General features: G+C 39.7%; 1 protein-coding gene across 1 annotated transcript in view; it reads right to left on the reverse strand.

Annotated features, from left to right (window-relative positions):
- Positions 1-10,353: 10,353 nt before the first annotated feature.
- LOC101856848 (transmembrane protein 94) overlaps positions 10,354-16,859 on the reverse strand; it is a gene marked incomplete in the record, with an annotated part of 40,309 nt that continues 33,803 nt past the window's right edge. Inside the window, 6 exon segments of the mRNA XM_035973000.1 lie at positions 10,354-12,304; positions 13,549-13,716; positions 14,007-14,100; positions 14,674-14,780; positions 15,438-15,574; positions 16,605-16,850. Of these exon segments, the coding sequence (XP_035828893.1) occupies positions 12,232-12,304; positions 13,549-13,716; positions 14,007-14,100; positions 14,674-14,780; positions 15,438-15,574; positions 16,605-16,850 (825 nt within the window).

The following is a 16,859-nucleotide window of genomic DNA, read 5'->3' on the forward strand; positions in this document are numbered from 1 at the left end:
TAGGTGTGTGTGTTAGGAGTGTTGTCCTAGTGGGGAGGTGGAGGGGTTGTGAGTGTTTGGGTTTTGTTGGTGTGGAGAAAAGTTGAGAGAGTTTTTCTGTATTTGGCGATGTATCTGTGTGTGTGTGTTTGTGTGTGTGTGTGTGTGTGTGAGTGAGGGGAAGAGGTTGCTGGTAAGAGTATTTTATTGAAAGGTTTGTCTGGATTATGTGTGTATGTGTATGTAAATAAATAAATATATACTGCGAGTATAACTTCTAAAACTGACAATTTAATTTAAAAATAAACTTACATCTCTTTAGAAGTTGGTGGGGGAGTACAGTATGTTGGGGCTGAAGCATTTGGGAGGAGGACTTTGGATCCACGTTTCTCATCAACCTGTTCACCCAACAAGAACGACAGAAAATAATAAAAATGAAATGAAAAAAGGGGAAGAGAGATAAAGGTTCCGTCCTCTTGCTCTTTGGACACAACCAGGCCAGCTTTTGTTGTGTTGTGGGTGTGTGTGTTACTGAATGTGTTGAAGTGACCGCTAAAGGAATGCCCCTCTGTTGTAAACTTAGTGAAAAGAACAGTTTAAGTTACAGTTGTGTCGGCTCAAATGTTTGTCTGATATATATAGGAGTCAACCTTTGTATATTCGTTTTACCCTTAAATATTTTCTATGTTATTTGTTGGGTCTGGCTCAGAAAGCTAAACTATGTAATGGTTGTTTTTTTTCTTATTAGTTTTGTTTTATTCCCATCGTACTTAGGTACGGTTGGTGTTGCCGCCTGTGATAATATTCTTTTCAACTATTTTTGTCCATGTTTGACAATATCATGAAAGTGAAGCCGTCCATTAGGAATCTTAGTATAATTGTGTTATACACACACAGAAATGATGTGTTAAAAGATGTAAATTTACTTGTATCAACATATCAGTGGTGTGTCCATCTTTCTTATGTGGAGGAGGCAGTTTTTTTGAAACAATGCACAATGTATTTTGTGGTATTTATTCTATTTTCTGCTGAAAAGACTGAATGAATAAACATGTTCCTATTTCTCTTCACAACAATCTTTCGCCTAGGTCATGGTGTTGTCCTGTTTATTAAAAAAATTTTTGTACCTTTTTTTTTAAAATCATATTTTTTTTTTGGCAAGTGTTTTAATCTTTATGGTGCTTGCAATTGTGTAAAGGTCATATGAGTGCCCTGGGCACATAAAGTATGAAAAAGCATTTTCAGTTTGGTACGAATTAATTTTGAATTTTGCCTGGGTGGCAGCTGAAGCCTACTCTTATCGATTTTAAGACAATCAAGGGATCTTTAACGTGCACAACTTGCTCTCGAGACTTCCAAGATGTTGTACCTTTGACAATATAGACTCTCTGTCATGTTCTCCATTTCTTGTCTTCATCGCTTTGTTCCGAAACATCTCACAGATAGACAAACATAATTCAGAAGTAAGATCTACTCGTGGAACTTTCATCCACCTGCAGGAACAGACAAAAAAGATCAGCGTCTGTGGTGTAATGGTAAGGCACTTCACTGCCACGCTCCGCGAGTTCTATTCTTGAGGAGAACAATTTTATCGAGCATCTCTGTCTTTCTTTCTGGTGGGATGTTGTTTTAGTTTTAGTAAGAGTTTTATGGCACTTGCAACACAATAAGGTCATATATAAGTGCCGAAGAATAGCTCTAGAGGTGTTACAAGAGAGTAACATACACAAAAAAGGAGGAGAGATAAGGACGATAGAAGTTTGATGAAAGAAGGAGCAAACCACCACCAGAGCACCCACCAACCCACATGGGATGTGTTGTATTCCTCTCCATCCCAGGTTGGTCCTGACAGGCAGGGTTGGAGCTCACCTAAATGATATAAATCTGTCCCCATGGTTTTATGCACCCTGCATAATTTAGCAAAATTTGATCTTTTTTTTCATAATTTCTGATTATTTTCCTTTATCATTCTTTGTTAAAATTTAACAGAATCGCATAATTTCACATTTTTGGGCTCAGTTTGCATAATTTCAGAATTTGTCTTGCCTAAAACGACGCGGGCAGATAAATTATGTAGATATAATAATATCGTACACATCTTATTTTTCAGACAAGCAAAAAAAGAAGGAATTGCACACCGTGTTGTTCAACAGACATTTTAATGAGATTTTCCAACAATCTACAACACACTGTGTCACACATCACATAGGAGAACAATATTCAAATACATCCACTTTATCCGAAATATTCACAACCTACAACAGAGTTTGATAACAATCCAACATTTGACTGACATAGGGGATCAAACGGGGTAAGAATTGCGAGCAAACAAACCTCGAGCTTACAGCAAAACAGCTCTATTGAAATGATCATGATTCATATTTATTTCTCAAATAATTGTAATTTGGGGGGGGGGGAGGGGGGGGGGGAAGTTGGCACTTTTCCCCCCCAGCTCTACAAATGGCTACGTTGGCGATGGATTGGACACACTCTCAGGAAGTCAAGCAGCTGCATAACAAGAAAAGTGTTAGATTGGAACCCACAGGGTAAAAGATCAAGGGGAAGACCTCGTGGAACCTGGAGAAGAGTCACAGAAATAGATGTACAGAAAAGTGGGAAGATGTGGAGTGACATCAAGCGACTAGCCCGGGATAGGGAAAGGTGGAGAGTGTTTGTTCGTGGTGTATATCCTGGTCCAGGGTGAGAAAGGCAATGATGATGATGATCTACAATGGCTGTAATGTACACATGTGCCATGACAGTTGAGGATAGGGAGGAGCAAAGAGCTCAATTGGACAAACTCTCGATGTTTCAAGACCATTTTGAAAGTGTGTTAAAAAGCATGAACGAAAGGCTGCTTATACAAACTATGTCCTGGGGTTTTTGGAACGAACTTCAAGAAGAATAAATTATAATCCTTGAGGAACAAATTGACTCTCCTGCTTATAGCATATCTCCTAAACACTTCTTCCACCTGCATTAATTGAACAAAAAAATTTACGTACCATGGAATTGAATTTTTCTCTTCCTCGTAACCTCAGGCATCAGTTGAAAAAACAGTTGAGGCTCAGGGATTGGATAAATCAAAAGTTTTGGCATGACAAACGAAAGCGACTGATGAAAATCTCTTTCAATGACAAATATCAGAGAGAGTTTGAAAGTGTATTGCCTCAAAATCTGAGTCAAAGGAAAGTAACAGAAATAAACAACGCAATGTTGAATAAAACCGAGCAATTTCCTGAGGAAAATGTGTTTGGAGGTAACTTAGAGCTGCTTACTTTACTACATGCACTACATGTACGTAAAGGCGCCGGACTCCCAACGCTGAGATAGGTAGTTCCTTTCAAGCTACACTGCAATATGCAGGGAATCTTTTGGGGAAAAAAATGTTCTCCATTTTTCGCGATTAACACATGATAGCAGCGAAGTGCTGGAAGTAATAATAATAATAGGCAATTCTCATTCATCATTGACTGACGACGACTTTGAACATCCAAGGAGGAGACCTCGTGGTAGCCAGCATGGTAAAGAGAGGTTTAGTTTTAGTACGTTTTACGGCACTTGCAACACAATAAGGTCACATAAGTGCAGAAGATTAGAGGCGTTACAAGAGAGTAACAAACTCAAAAAAGAAGGAGGGGAGATAAGGATGATGGATTGTGATAGGAAAGAAGGAGTAAACCGCACTAGAGCACCCGTCAACCACCCACGTAAAGAGAGTAAAATAAAGGAAATTATAGCGAGCAGTTAGACAGGATCACAAAGGTACGAGTGCTAGGAGAGGAGCCTAGATAAGACAGGCTGTGATGTGTTTGTTAGAGCAAAGACAAGTACACAGACACTGACGCTCATTTCATTCAGCGCAGAGAAAAAGTAAGAAAGACAAAGAAACAACAGAGGAAAGAAGAAGGACCTATCAGAGGCACCCTCCATCCACCAGCTAGCACCCTCCAACCACCAGCTAGCACCCTCCAACCACCAGCTAGCACCCTCCAACCACCAGCTACCACCCTCCAACCACCAGCTACCACCCTCCAACCACCAGCTACCACCCTCCATCCACCTTCTAGACTAAGGAAACATTTGGTAATCTGCAGAGAAAGATCAAAATGGGAATGATCATGGATCAACATGCCATAGATGTTGTTGTTGTTGTTTTCAAATCCCTTTAGCTGTGAGCATTTCGCTCTTGGCAGCGCAATGCCTCGCTCACATGCCATAGATAGATGGTGTCAAAAACTTGGCTGAGCTGCTATACATTAAAAATGAGTAGGTTTATTTTGGAGACATAAAGACTTTCAAAGGAAAACATGCAAAGATATAATTAATAATCACTCATTTTTACTCTTGACTGAACACACGAGGTAAGGAACGGACTAGAGCAGCTTCAGAAGTTAGAAGGCAGAATATCACACCGGAGATAATTGGAAAACATGGAAAAAGTACAGCCTAACCTTCCCTAACAACCATCTGTCCAAGAGACAATCATTTGTACAATGGAACATTTTCCAGTTCCTCCTTGTGGTTTAAAAAAAATAGAACGCTGTCCAATAGGACCATCAGTCTAAGACAACCACTTTTCTGCTTGAAAATGTTTGTATGGTTGTCTTGGACAGATTTGACTGTTTTAGAATATTGTCAATGTCACACATATGAGTAACTCCTTTTGTCCTCATTTTACTACATGTTGACTCTAAAGTAAAAAACCCCCAAAACAACCCATTTTCAAATCACTCATTTTTCTTTCAGCAGCTTTCATGTATCATTATCTCTTGTCTTTTTTTTTTAGTAGAGGGTTTTACGGCGCTCGCAACTGCATACGGTCATATGAGCGCCAAGGGGTGGGTGTCAACAGAGAAGTCTTTACAGGGAATCAGACTTACTCTGCTTACCTCTCTCGCTTCAACAGCACAAGGTCAGCTTCGACTATCAAGGCACCCCGGAAATAGCAGGTCACAAGAGAGTGACAAACATACAAAAGAAGTAGAAGAAAATGACGATAGTAAGGATCAAGAAAGAAAAAGCAGCAGTTCCCTGTTGTAGATCAGGCACAGTTACGAGCGTGACATGTTGAATCAGCCCATTTACAATTCTACTATGCTTGATCGAGAAATGTCCCCCCTTTGGGAATGGCCTAAAGACACTTCAGTCAGTGGCACTGCCCGGGGGGGGGGGGGGGGGGGCGAACCTGCTTTAACAACCACCTGTCCAAAACAATCATTTGTACAACGGAACATTTTCCAGTTCCTCCTTGAGGTTTAAAAAAATTATAACACTGTCCAATAGGACCATTTGTCTAAAACAAACACTATTCTGCTGTTAGCTGACATAATGCCTTTTTCTTCACAGCAGTATTGAGAAAAAGAGATTTTTTTTAAATCGAGAAAAACAGATTTTTTTCTCAGCGTAACCATTGAAAAATAGAGTCATTCTGAAATTTCAATTCTAATTCATTCAAAAACTAGTCACAGTTTCACTTTGATTTTTTTCTCACCCAATTAGGGTAACTAATCAGACTTTCGATTTAACAAATACAAAATTTTGGCGCTAAAATGGAAAAAGGTGTTTTGTCAGCTTACAGCCGTATTCTGCTCCACAATGGGTGAGGGTCTGGGATAAGTTTGACAGAACTAGAACATCATCGCTGTCACACAATGAGGAACTCTGTCTGTCCCCATTTTATTGGTTGACCCTAAAGAAAAATGATACGTGTATGACATAAATCAGCAACAGAATGCAAAGTATTAAAATATTCTGAGTATATCTCTACTTTATACAAGACATTTACCTTATCCCTATGTACCACAGACCGAAGGGCTAGAACCCAAATGGCCGCTGGATCGGAAAAGTAAAGTAAGTAAGTAAGTAAGTATCCCTATGTACCGAAGCACATGTTTGAGTGTACTTTACCTTCACCAAATGCCAGTTACAAGGCAGAGTGAACATCAGAGATTATTGAATATTTTTGTTTTATCCACTTTTTTTTTTTACACTAGTCTTGCCCATATCTTTCTCGTGTAGTGTCAAAAGCAGGTCGATGAATCTATATCCAATATACATCAAGCAGTTTTCAAAACTGGTTAAGCTATCAAAGAGACTGATTTAAATTATAAGCATGAACACTTGATCTAGCACAGTTTTATCCAAATCATGATACGTGCAGTTACAATTGCTTTGCCTTTAAAGAGCTGGGCACTCAATGCACTCCTGAGCATCCAGTGGAGTGAACCTAGCAGAAAGCCCAAAAAGAGCTAAGGCAACAGCATTGCATCATAAAAAACATCACACTGTATTAGACAACAGATCATCTGTAGTAGAAGTCTTTTGCCCATCAGGCAAAGAAGAAGAAGTAAGTCTTCTGTTCCCTGACTACACTGAGAAATCTTTACAGAAGAGGTGACCCCCGCCCACATTCTTCATTCACAAATATCTCGACTTGTATTCAAGATAAATCGATATTTTTTTCAACCAAATTCAAATTAAGACAAGTGAACAAGCTTTAAGATGATACCAATAACTCAACATGCCCAAAAATTGACGAGAGCCTGATTCCACCACGCTGCCTCACAAATATGTTAGTTGAAGCGTTGAAGTCATAGCAAAAAATATGTCTGATTTCTCTCTATCTTTTCGACACAAGGCCAAAGGACATATCCTTAACATCGCAGACGCCAAAGTTCTCCTACAGTACACAAGAATAAATTAAATCTGAAACAAAACCCAAAAGAAAACATTTGTATCAACAAAGATTTAATCAACAGAGACTTACTTGTTTTATTTGTATCAACATAGACTTACTTGTTTTATTTGTATCAACAAAGATTTAATCAACATAGACTTACTTGTTTTATTTGTATCAACATAGACTTACTTGTTTTATTTGTATCAACAAAGACTTAATCAACATAGACTTACTTGTTTTATTTGTATCAACAAAGATTTAATCAACAAAGACTTACTTGTTTTATTTGTATCAACAAAGATTTAATCAACAAAGACTTACTTGTTTTCTTTGTATCAACAAAGACTTACTTGTTTTATTTGTATCAACAAAGACTTACTTGTTTTCTTCCAAAGGCTGGGGTGGGATTGACAACAAAATCTCTCATCAACAGACAAGCCTGTCCTGATTCAGTACCCAAAACATTTTCTCAAACACCTGCTGAAGGAAATTTCTGGAATGTACGAAGCATATCTGCTGTGTCAGTCAAAAAGTATGTGTGTGTGTGAGAGCCGGATTAGAGAATGAAGCACGAACAGTGAACTTCGCTTCCATGATTTTAGGGAGACATGCATAAAAAAACCAGATTATTAAAAATAATCCCTGATTTGTCACTTTTCTATCTTTTTACACAACAATGGCTGCAAACAAATAACATAGTGATTGAGTCATTCCTTCCTTCTGTGACACAAAGCAACATGCGCTATTCTGCACCAATTTGAACCATCAACGCAATGGGGCCCACTCTACCCTAATGCAACTCCATTAAGTCCTATATAGTATAGTGACTGCCCTGAACTTCTTGTGATGATCTCCTGAGCTGCAGTTTAGAAAGATTGGTTTCAATGAGACATTTTTCCCCTTCACTTAAAGCAAAGTCCACTGTATGTAAATGTCGAAAGTAGGAAGAAAAGAAGAGAATACTTCTGGGATAAAAAGGTGAAGACTGTTTGACAAACTACAGACGACAGGACAAATACGTCTCCATCCAAAAACAATATCACCTCTAAACAATACAACTGACAACATACGTATCTTTCGACTTACAAAGACGTTAGAAAAGTTTCAGTTCTGCCTCCTCACTGGTATCGCTAAAAAACATTGCATGATATGAACAAATACACTTAACAAATGAAGACTTCAGGGGTGGGGGAGGGCCGCGATATTTGTTTCAGGGAAAATATTGATGACTGTTGCCTTTCTTTCCTTTGTTCATATGAATCATTTCCATTCTTTCGATTCACAACTATTTAGAATATATGAAATCAGTATGTGGCGAGTATGGAAAAGGCGGATCAGACTGATCTTCATGTGTTACTGTGCCACATTATGCCACGTCAAGGACACTTACAGTTATGGGAGGTGAGGAAAACATGTCAGACCTGCAAGGTAAAGCAGCTTGCACGTTGCGATAAATGATGTGCCGCGACTAGTTCATCTCAATCTCAATCAGGGACTAGTTGGATAAATCTCACCGACAACCAATGGTTTGTTCATATACCCACACAATGATAGAAAGAACAAAACAACAACAATAAAATTCAAATTTAAAAAAAAATCCCCCCCCCCCAAAAAAAAACCTTCAACAAAACCCAACAACTCCAAAAACATTTTTTTAAAAAAATTATCGATGACTAGGTGCAAAACTCGGACAAAAGCAAGATGCAAATGGTTTCCATGAGAGTCTTGCTTCCAGCCATTCCTATGACAATCTCATACTTGTAAAATAACATGACTCATTGCCTCATAAATTGACACAAAAAAAAGGTCTTTTTCAACCTTTGAAGCTCAAAAAGCAATCGACAGTATTTGTTACATTACAATAATGTACAATCTTTGACATGAAAGTCCACGGAAACATTGAGGGAATGCAGGGACATTAAGTAGATGGCAACTGGTAAGAGGTTTCAAAACAACACAGTAGAAAATAGAATTACAGTACAGAGAAATGTCATGAAAAAATATCTAGTCTTTAGAACATACATGGCATTTATGATGAGAGAAAGCTTTAAAAGGGACCAGTCAAGATAAACGCAAACTCAGATAGGTCATCTAAGCAGTTAGGTGTATGATCGACGGTAACAGTTAGTCGCAAACCACGTCAGTCAGAAAATAGGTCAAGTTAAATGCAAATGATGATTTTTTTGTCTTAAAACCCTTGGAAACCCTTGGAAACCTTTTGCATAACGTCTCAAAGTAGCACAGGTTTACCGAGGCAAAATTACGAAGGAAGAAGTTGAAGCGTACGCGTAAATCTGTTTTCTACCTGCTGACTTTGACATTTAATTTACAGACTGTTCTTGAAAGAACAGCATAACATGCTCAAACAGCAACTGTCCAAGACAATCAGTTGCCTGTACAAATGACCAAATGACCACTTCCCACCTTGCGTTTGAACATTTTAAAAATATCATACTGCCACTGTGAAGACGTCCACCTGACTAAGCAAACCCACACTTTTCTCTTCGACAATGGGCGGCTGTCTAGGACAACTTCGACTGTCGTACTTTCCCACTCACAACATTTGCGACTGTCACTGTCACTGTCAATATGAACCATGAAGTTGTTTGGGTTTTTTTGGTGGTTTTTTTTTTCGAAAGCAAAAGGCAAAAAAACTCCCTTAAAAATCCTTTTTGACAAACCATCCACACGATGACAGTAGACTAAAGCACATAGATATATATATATATATATATATAGATTCTTTTTGACAAACCATCCACACGATGACAGTATACTAAAGCACATAGATAAATATATATATAGATTCTTTTTCTGCGATAAATCATCATTTCTACTCCTTTATACAATATGCACACAAGTACGTACACACACGTGTTTACACACACACACACACACACACACATGCACTTGCAAACACACACACACACATGCACTTGCAAACACACACACGCACACACACACGCACACACCATACTCTCTGCATGTGTACACACACACAAACAAATGTATATATACATCTTTGTAACATAAAAAAACTTTTGCTCTCTAAATCAAAATATTTGTCAGGGCACTGCTTTTAACACGTAACATATACCTGCAAATACTATTTCATTCAGCCACTACATTAAAAAATGAGAAAACATTTCACACAAAACTCACTTAGTTTAGTAAAGAGTTTACGGCACTTGCAACACAATAAGGTCATATAAGTGCCGAAGATTAGAGGTGTTACAAGAGAGTAACAACAAACGTAAAAAAGAAGGAGGAGAGATAAGGACGATAGATGTTTAAGAGGAAAGATGGAGCAAACCACACCAGAGCACCTGCCAACCACCCACAAAACTTACAGCGGGGAAGTCTATCACATCAACAAGAGCTTAAGTTACGCACTGAGGTCTTGACAGTCAAGCAAAGCAGGCGATGGCTTCATTATGCTGCAAACATACGTTTCAAGTTCAATGAACGTGATCAACATATTATGCCGATTCCATGTATGACAAGAGAAGTATTGCACACACATAACAGCTTACAATTATGATAGTTTGACAACACCAGAGATGTCACTGGGATTCAGGGAAAATAAAGAAACACACATTCGCAAAAAAAAAAAACCCAACAAAAAATAACAGTTAATAGACAGTTAATACAGGGTTAAACTTAAATCAGAAAACAAATAGTTCGAATAATAATTGTTCTTTTCATCTTTTAATGAAAAAAACTCCCAAAAAAGGTAAAACAAAGGAAGAACGTAATCCCTGTAACACACCTCGGCTAAAACTCTCCACCGTAAACTATGAGGAGTCAAAGACAGATGCGCGACAGTTTGAGTAAGTCGTTATATAACGTTAGAGGAAGATGCTCGCGACCAACAGTCTTTTGCCGCGAGAAGACCAAAGTGAAATCAACAAGAACAGGACTTGAACAGTTGGGGAAAAACCCAACAACCTAGTAGCAAGTGCAATGAAATGACTACAGCTGAACCTACTGTAACGACCATCTGCCCAAGACAATCATCTCGTAGAAACGACCATTTCACTTCTATCCTTGCGCTTTTTTTAAACACATTATAACACTGTCCAAGATGTCCACTTGTCTAAGACAACCACTTTTCTCTCCCATAGTAGGTGAGTGTCTTGGACAACTTCCACTGTATCTGGATACTCAAGAGCACAAGTAGAAAGAACTTTGTTAAAGCCACAACTCAATGATGATTCTGACACCTACATGACAACGTAGGCAAAATGTGAAACAGTCTAGACCAGACCATCAAAGATTTATTTATAGAGGCACCAGCCCATGAAAGAGTCTACTTGTGCCTGTAAGTGTCCAGCAGTTGTGTCTTGCTCTTCGGCCCACAAACCGTACAGAGATATCACAACAAACATGTTTCAGAATCTCATACAATAGACCTCAAGACTAGCTGTCTTACTGGGGTCTATTCACACTATCTTGGAACTAAACTTCATTCATCATCAACTTGTGTTCTTGGCAAGTTTCTCATTGTTATCAGTATAGACCAGATGTTTACCGACGTGGACGACATCCCTCACGGGAGAGCCATTTGGTAATTTAGGTGGGCGGTGACCGTCGCCCGGGTAGTGACAGATACCACCTGCTGCCCCACTTGGAACTACAAATAGGAGGGAAGTACGGAAATTCTTAAATGTGGCAAAAGTGGGCGTTGGCTTTCAAAAGGCTGACAAGCATTGGCCTTGACATACATTTCTTCTCAGTGATGTCATCTTCTCTACAGTCAGCAGAATCCATGCTGACAATACAGCTGTGCACACAAGTTTTTGACAGTGAGGAAACAGAAGGCAAGAGTACACGTTTTTTTTAATTCATAAAAGATGTATAAAAAAAGTTATAAATAACTGACAGTGTCGTTGATACCTAAGTTCAGGCCAAGTATGGCAATAACTGGTGTATAATTCACAGATCAAGTAAGGCCAACACACCATGCTTTTAGAGGGGTAGGGTAATGAGAAAAGTATGTGCCATATAACAATTGTGAAATACAGTCAAACCTCCTCCAACGGTCAAATCCTCCAACGGTCAAACCTCCTCCAACGGTCAAATCCTCCAACGGTCAAATCCTCCAACGGTCAAACCTCCTCCAACGGTCAAACCTCCTCCAACAGTCAAATCCTCCAACGGTCAAATCCTCCAACGGTCAAACCTCCTCCAACGGTCAAATCCTCCAACGGTCACCTTTCTAAGACAATAATCTGCATCAACAGCCACTTCCCATTTCCCCTCTTGCATCTGATTTCTTACAGTAAAATGACACGGTGTGAGACGTCCACCTGTCTAAAACGTCCACTTTTCTCCAAGAAAATAGGTAGCCCTCTTCTTAGACAATTTCAACTGTATTTGAATGAAGGCTGTCGATGCTGGCCATCTTGTTTCCTTCCTTTCCTCAAATATTTCTTGTCCTCCGTCTCTCTGGCGTAACAGCCAACCCATCGTGGCAGGACTCAGCACTTTCAATTTACTTGCCATTTTCTGTTCTTTTTTCCCGTTTGGCGAGGTCCAACTTTTAATTGATTGCACCAAGTTGGAAGCAATCAGAACGGAGAATTCATGCCTAACTTAGTATCAAAGTCCAGTCTTGCTCTCCTCTGCCGCCGCACAGCCAGTCTGAAAATAAAATGTCGCTTTAACTTATTTGAGAAGTAAAAAACAAGGAGGATATACTTACGGCATATAAAATATTTCAACAAAAGTTTGAATGAACTGTTGGTCCATTGCAAAATTAAAAGAGTGCATGTATTATATTCATAAAAAAGGAACAAATGGAATGGTCACTCCTGAAATAAAGCAAAGAAACACAAAAGAAGAAGAAGAAGAAGATGAAGTATTTCCATAAATAATGTTGTTGCTAACGTAACCAAAAAGTTGCTCAGTTGTGACTAAAGGCAGACAAGTGTCCATGAGTTTTACTTCACTGAATGTGAGCATGATACTGGCAATATTCCATAAGCAGATATTTAAACAGTAAATATGTTTTATTCAAAGAAGGCGGGGAGTACCCAGTCCGGTACTCATCAGACACTAAAAAGAATAAAAATTGTAGTTGTAGCTGCAGGAGTTTTACAGTGCCATCAACACAATTAAAGTTGTTCAGAAAGTGGGCCACTTCAACCTTGCCTGTCAGGGCCAACCTTGAGTGAGAGAGGGACACCACATCCCAGCAAACAGATGAAGTAACTTAATTAAAAAACCATCCCACGTGGGACTTCAACCCATGATGTCTGTGTGCCACGGCAAATCACCTTACCGCTACATCACAGGTGCCAGTAAAAGAAAAGCAACAACAAATGTGACATAATAATATAAATAATTATAAATATGAAGTGTGCAGACAAAACGAGTTACTTCTCGGATTTGAGCCCTAACGAAATAGTTACATCAAGCTGATAGGTTAAGTTTTTACAATTTGAAAGTACGAAATAACAAAAGGCATTTAATACTTAATGAATATTGCATCAATAGAAAACCTAGAAATTTGACCCAAGTGTTCATTTTTGGCCAATATCTCCATTTGTGGATTGTGAGAAGTAACTCATTTTGTTTTTATAGCACATTTCCAGTGAGAAAAAGCTCAATGCACTTCACAATAATACAAAGAACACGAGCACCGTACGGTGCCAATTGTGATCCTTTCTCTCCATCTCCCTCTCTCTCCAGTGTATGCTCGAATACAGTCAGTCCCACGGAAAAAAACCCCAAAACACACCCACACACACACACACATGTACACACCCATGTACACATCGATTCCAACACTCCGACGCTGCCACTTGTTGGCGAACAGCATAAACAAAACAAAACAATATACACCGACAAAAAATCAAACCAAGGGGGAAAGTCTTTCCACTCACTTGATCTCCCTCCTCTTGGCGACCTCATTCAGGGATATGGTGACCAGCGGCCACACACATCCCAACACCCACACCACTGGGTGGACGTCCGACAGATCCATGGAGGATCCGAACCACTGCCTCCGGGCAAAACTGTCTACCACAGAGAATACAAACTGCAGTATCAACCTGCCGTGAGCAGAAAAAAATGAAAACATTTGAATTGTTTTCGTAAGAGTTTTATGGGATTTGCGACACAATAAAGTCATATAAGTGCCGAAGAATAGATGTGTTACAAGAGAGTAACAAACACACACAAAAAAAGGAGGAGAGATAAGGATGATAAAAGTTTTTTTTTTTTTCTAGTAAGTGTTTTATGGCACTTGCAACACAATAATGTCATACAAGTGCCGAAGATTTGAGGTGTTACAAGAGTTTTCTTAACAACAACAAACAAGAGAGCTAAACTGAACACGTACAAAGTTCCCGCTGTGAAGGACCACACAAAGTTCCTGAGGGGACAGCGCTGCCACAGATGGTCCTGCCAGTGGACCAGGCTCATGGAAATTGCCACTGGGAACAGAGAGATAAAGTGTGTGTGTGTGTGTGTGTGTGGGGGGGGGGGGGGTGATTTCAATCAACTAACATTGCGTATCTGATTCAAAATGAAGGACAGACAACTCTAAAAGCACACAGGGAATTTTCAATCATGAATGAACAAAAATGAACATCCTAGTACCCACAAAAAGTCTTTCTTCCATTTGATGCTTAACAAATAAGATGTGAATCCTGTCCTCTCTGAACTATCCACCTTGGAGTGAAAACCCTGTCCTTCTAGGGGTGTGACATATTTCCCCATTTAAAAAATTCATACTGATGTATAATAGTCCAGTCACATTGTCAAGAACAACATAGTATAGGTTAGGAGAAAGGGGAATTACAGTCAAGCCTGATCTAACGATCTACCTGTTCAAACGGCCACTTCACCCCCCCCCCCCTTTGCATTAAAAAAATATATATTATAATGACATTGATCAAGACGTCCATCCATCTAAGACAACCACTTTTCTCTTTGACAATGGGTGGCCGTTTTGGACAACTTCAACTGTACCTAAAAATACCACAAAGTAGAGGTGGAAGACGTACCTAAAAATATCACAAAGTAGAGATGGAAGATGTTCTGAGCCAGAACCAGCCCTCCTTGGAACTTGTCAGTCCAGGCGCTGGCTACTTTCGTACCGTTGACCTCACGGCTGTGGACGAAAACGAAACAATTGTAGCCGTCGAGCGAAAAAACTCAGGATAAGTCCATAAAAATAAAAATCAGGATAGTAACCTTTAACTTACAACAGTACCTGCAAAATATCTCTGTGAACTCAACTAAGGGAAAAATCAAAGTGAGGCTTGCTGACAAAATGAGTTACTTATCAAAATCCACAAATGGAGATACTGGCCAAAAATCGACACTAGGGTCAAATTTGTAGATTTTCTATTGATGACATATTCTTTAAGTAGAACATACATGCCTTTTATTATTTCATACTTATAAATTGTGGCTAAAACAGCACCTGGACATGGATGGCTGGTGCCTCTATAAATAAATCATTGATGATGGACTTATAAATTGTAAAAACTTCACCTATAAGCGTGATGTATCTTATTTCCATAGGGCTTGAATCAAGAAGTAACTCATTTTGTCAGAACATCTCACAATAAATAAGTCATTCATAAACTATAATTTTTACAAAGGAGAAAGTACACAGCACATTTTTCCACAAGTCGTTTCAACCATTACCCACAAGTCGTTTCAACCATAACCCACAAGTCGTTTCAACCATTACCCACAAGTCGTTTCAACCATTACCCACAAGTCGTTTCAACCATTACCCAAAAGTCGTTTCAACCATTACCCGACGTCGTAGAGAGAACACCGGGCCGGCGTGGTGCCCACACAGAACGAGTGAAGGATCACAGCGAAGCAGACGACAGCCACCACGATGGATGGCAGGAACCGGGTGCAGAACTGGACGAAGAACTCGATGATCATCTGAAAAAATGTATAGACAAAGAGAACCTCAAACGGCAACCGCAACAATTTATACCACCAAGCAAAGAGAAAGTAAGGTACAAAATTGTGATGACACGATTGAAATTGTCCAAGATGACCATCCTTTGTAAAGAAGAAAAGTGGTTGTTTTACACAGGTGAAGGTCTTGGAGAGTGCCATTATGATCTTAAAAAACCAGCTTCTCTCTCTCTCTCCCCCTCTCTCTCCCCTCCTTCCATCCCTTCCTATTTCCCTCTCTCCCTCTTCTTTCTCCTCAGCTCCCCTCTCTCTCCATCTCCCTACACATTTCTATCTTCCTCCTTCCTCTTTCTCCTAAGATTCCATCATTCTTTCCCACCCCCCCTTCCCCCTCCTTCTCTTTCTCCTAAGATTCCATCCTTCTTTCCCACCCCCCTTCCCCCTCCTTCTCTTTCTCCTAAGATTCCATCATTCTTTCCCACCCCCTTTCTCCCTCCCGCAAGGGATGAAGTAGGAAGTGATTGTCTGTACAGATGACTGCCTTGTGAGCATGTCAGAAAATAACCCTGTATCACACACTTAACCTACAAAAATGGGCTGATTCTGGAGTTAAAGTATTCACTTCCCTTCGAAACATACATGAAGTCACGTTATAGGAAGGTATATTCATCAGCGCACTGTTCATATGATGAACTACACTCTGAAAGCTGAATTTTATGGTACGGTAGAGAAAAAATGGTTTCATCCCTTCACCCAATTGTACCTACGTTATGGTTCTTTTTTTTTTTTTTGGTGTGTGCTTTTTTTTTAACATTTCGACTTTGAATTTTGACAAAATATTACTTGTGCAGATGCAATAGAAACCAAAGATTAAGAAAGTGAAATTTTTTTTTTACAATGTCAAAATTTCAAAATTGGAACTTAGTACATTTGAACAGCTAGCTGGCTGGCATTATCGATAAAGCTCTGTCATACGTCACTTTTCAAAATGGCCTATGGCAGCACGTTATTTCATACAGTCGATATGTTACGCGATCTCCGCAGAACTTACCTGTCTATTGACGTGCGCCGTGTTTTTGTGGGTGGCCATGCTCATGGTTCGAGCCTCGTTGGGGTTCCCCATGAGCGAGAGGCTGATGGCCGGCACGACCACCATGACCAGCCACATGACGTGCTGCGCGGCCATGACGGGAGGCAACAGCAGCACGCAGCACACCAGCTGCGAAAGCACCACAGCCAGCAGACAGCACAGCATCAGGTAGAAGCAGTTACGCATGGCGAAGATGTAGTGTCTCGACTGTGGGGG

The sequence above is a fragment of the Aplysia californica genome, unplaced genomic scaffold (assembly GCF_000002075.1).
Source record: "Aplysia californica isolate F4 #8 unplaced genomic scaffold, AplCal3.0 scaffold00945, whole genome shotgun sequence".
Lineage (NCBI taxonomy): Eukaryota > Metazoa > Mollusca > Gastropoda > Aplysiida > Aplysiidae > Aplysia > Aplysia californica.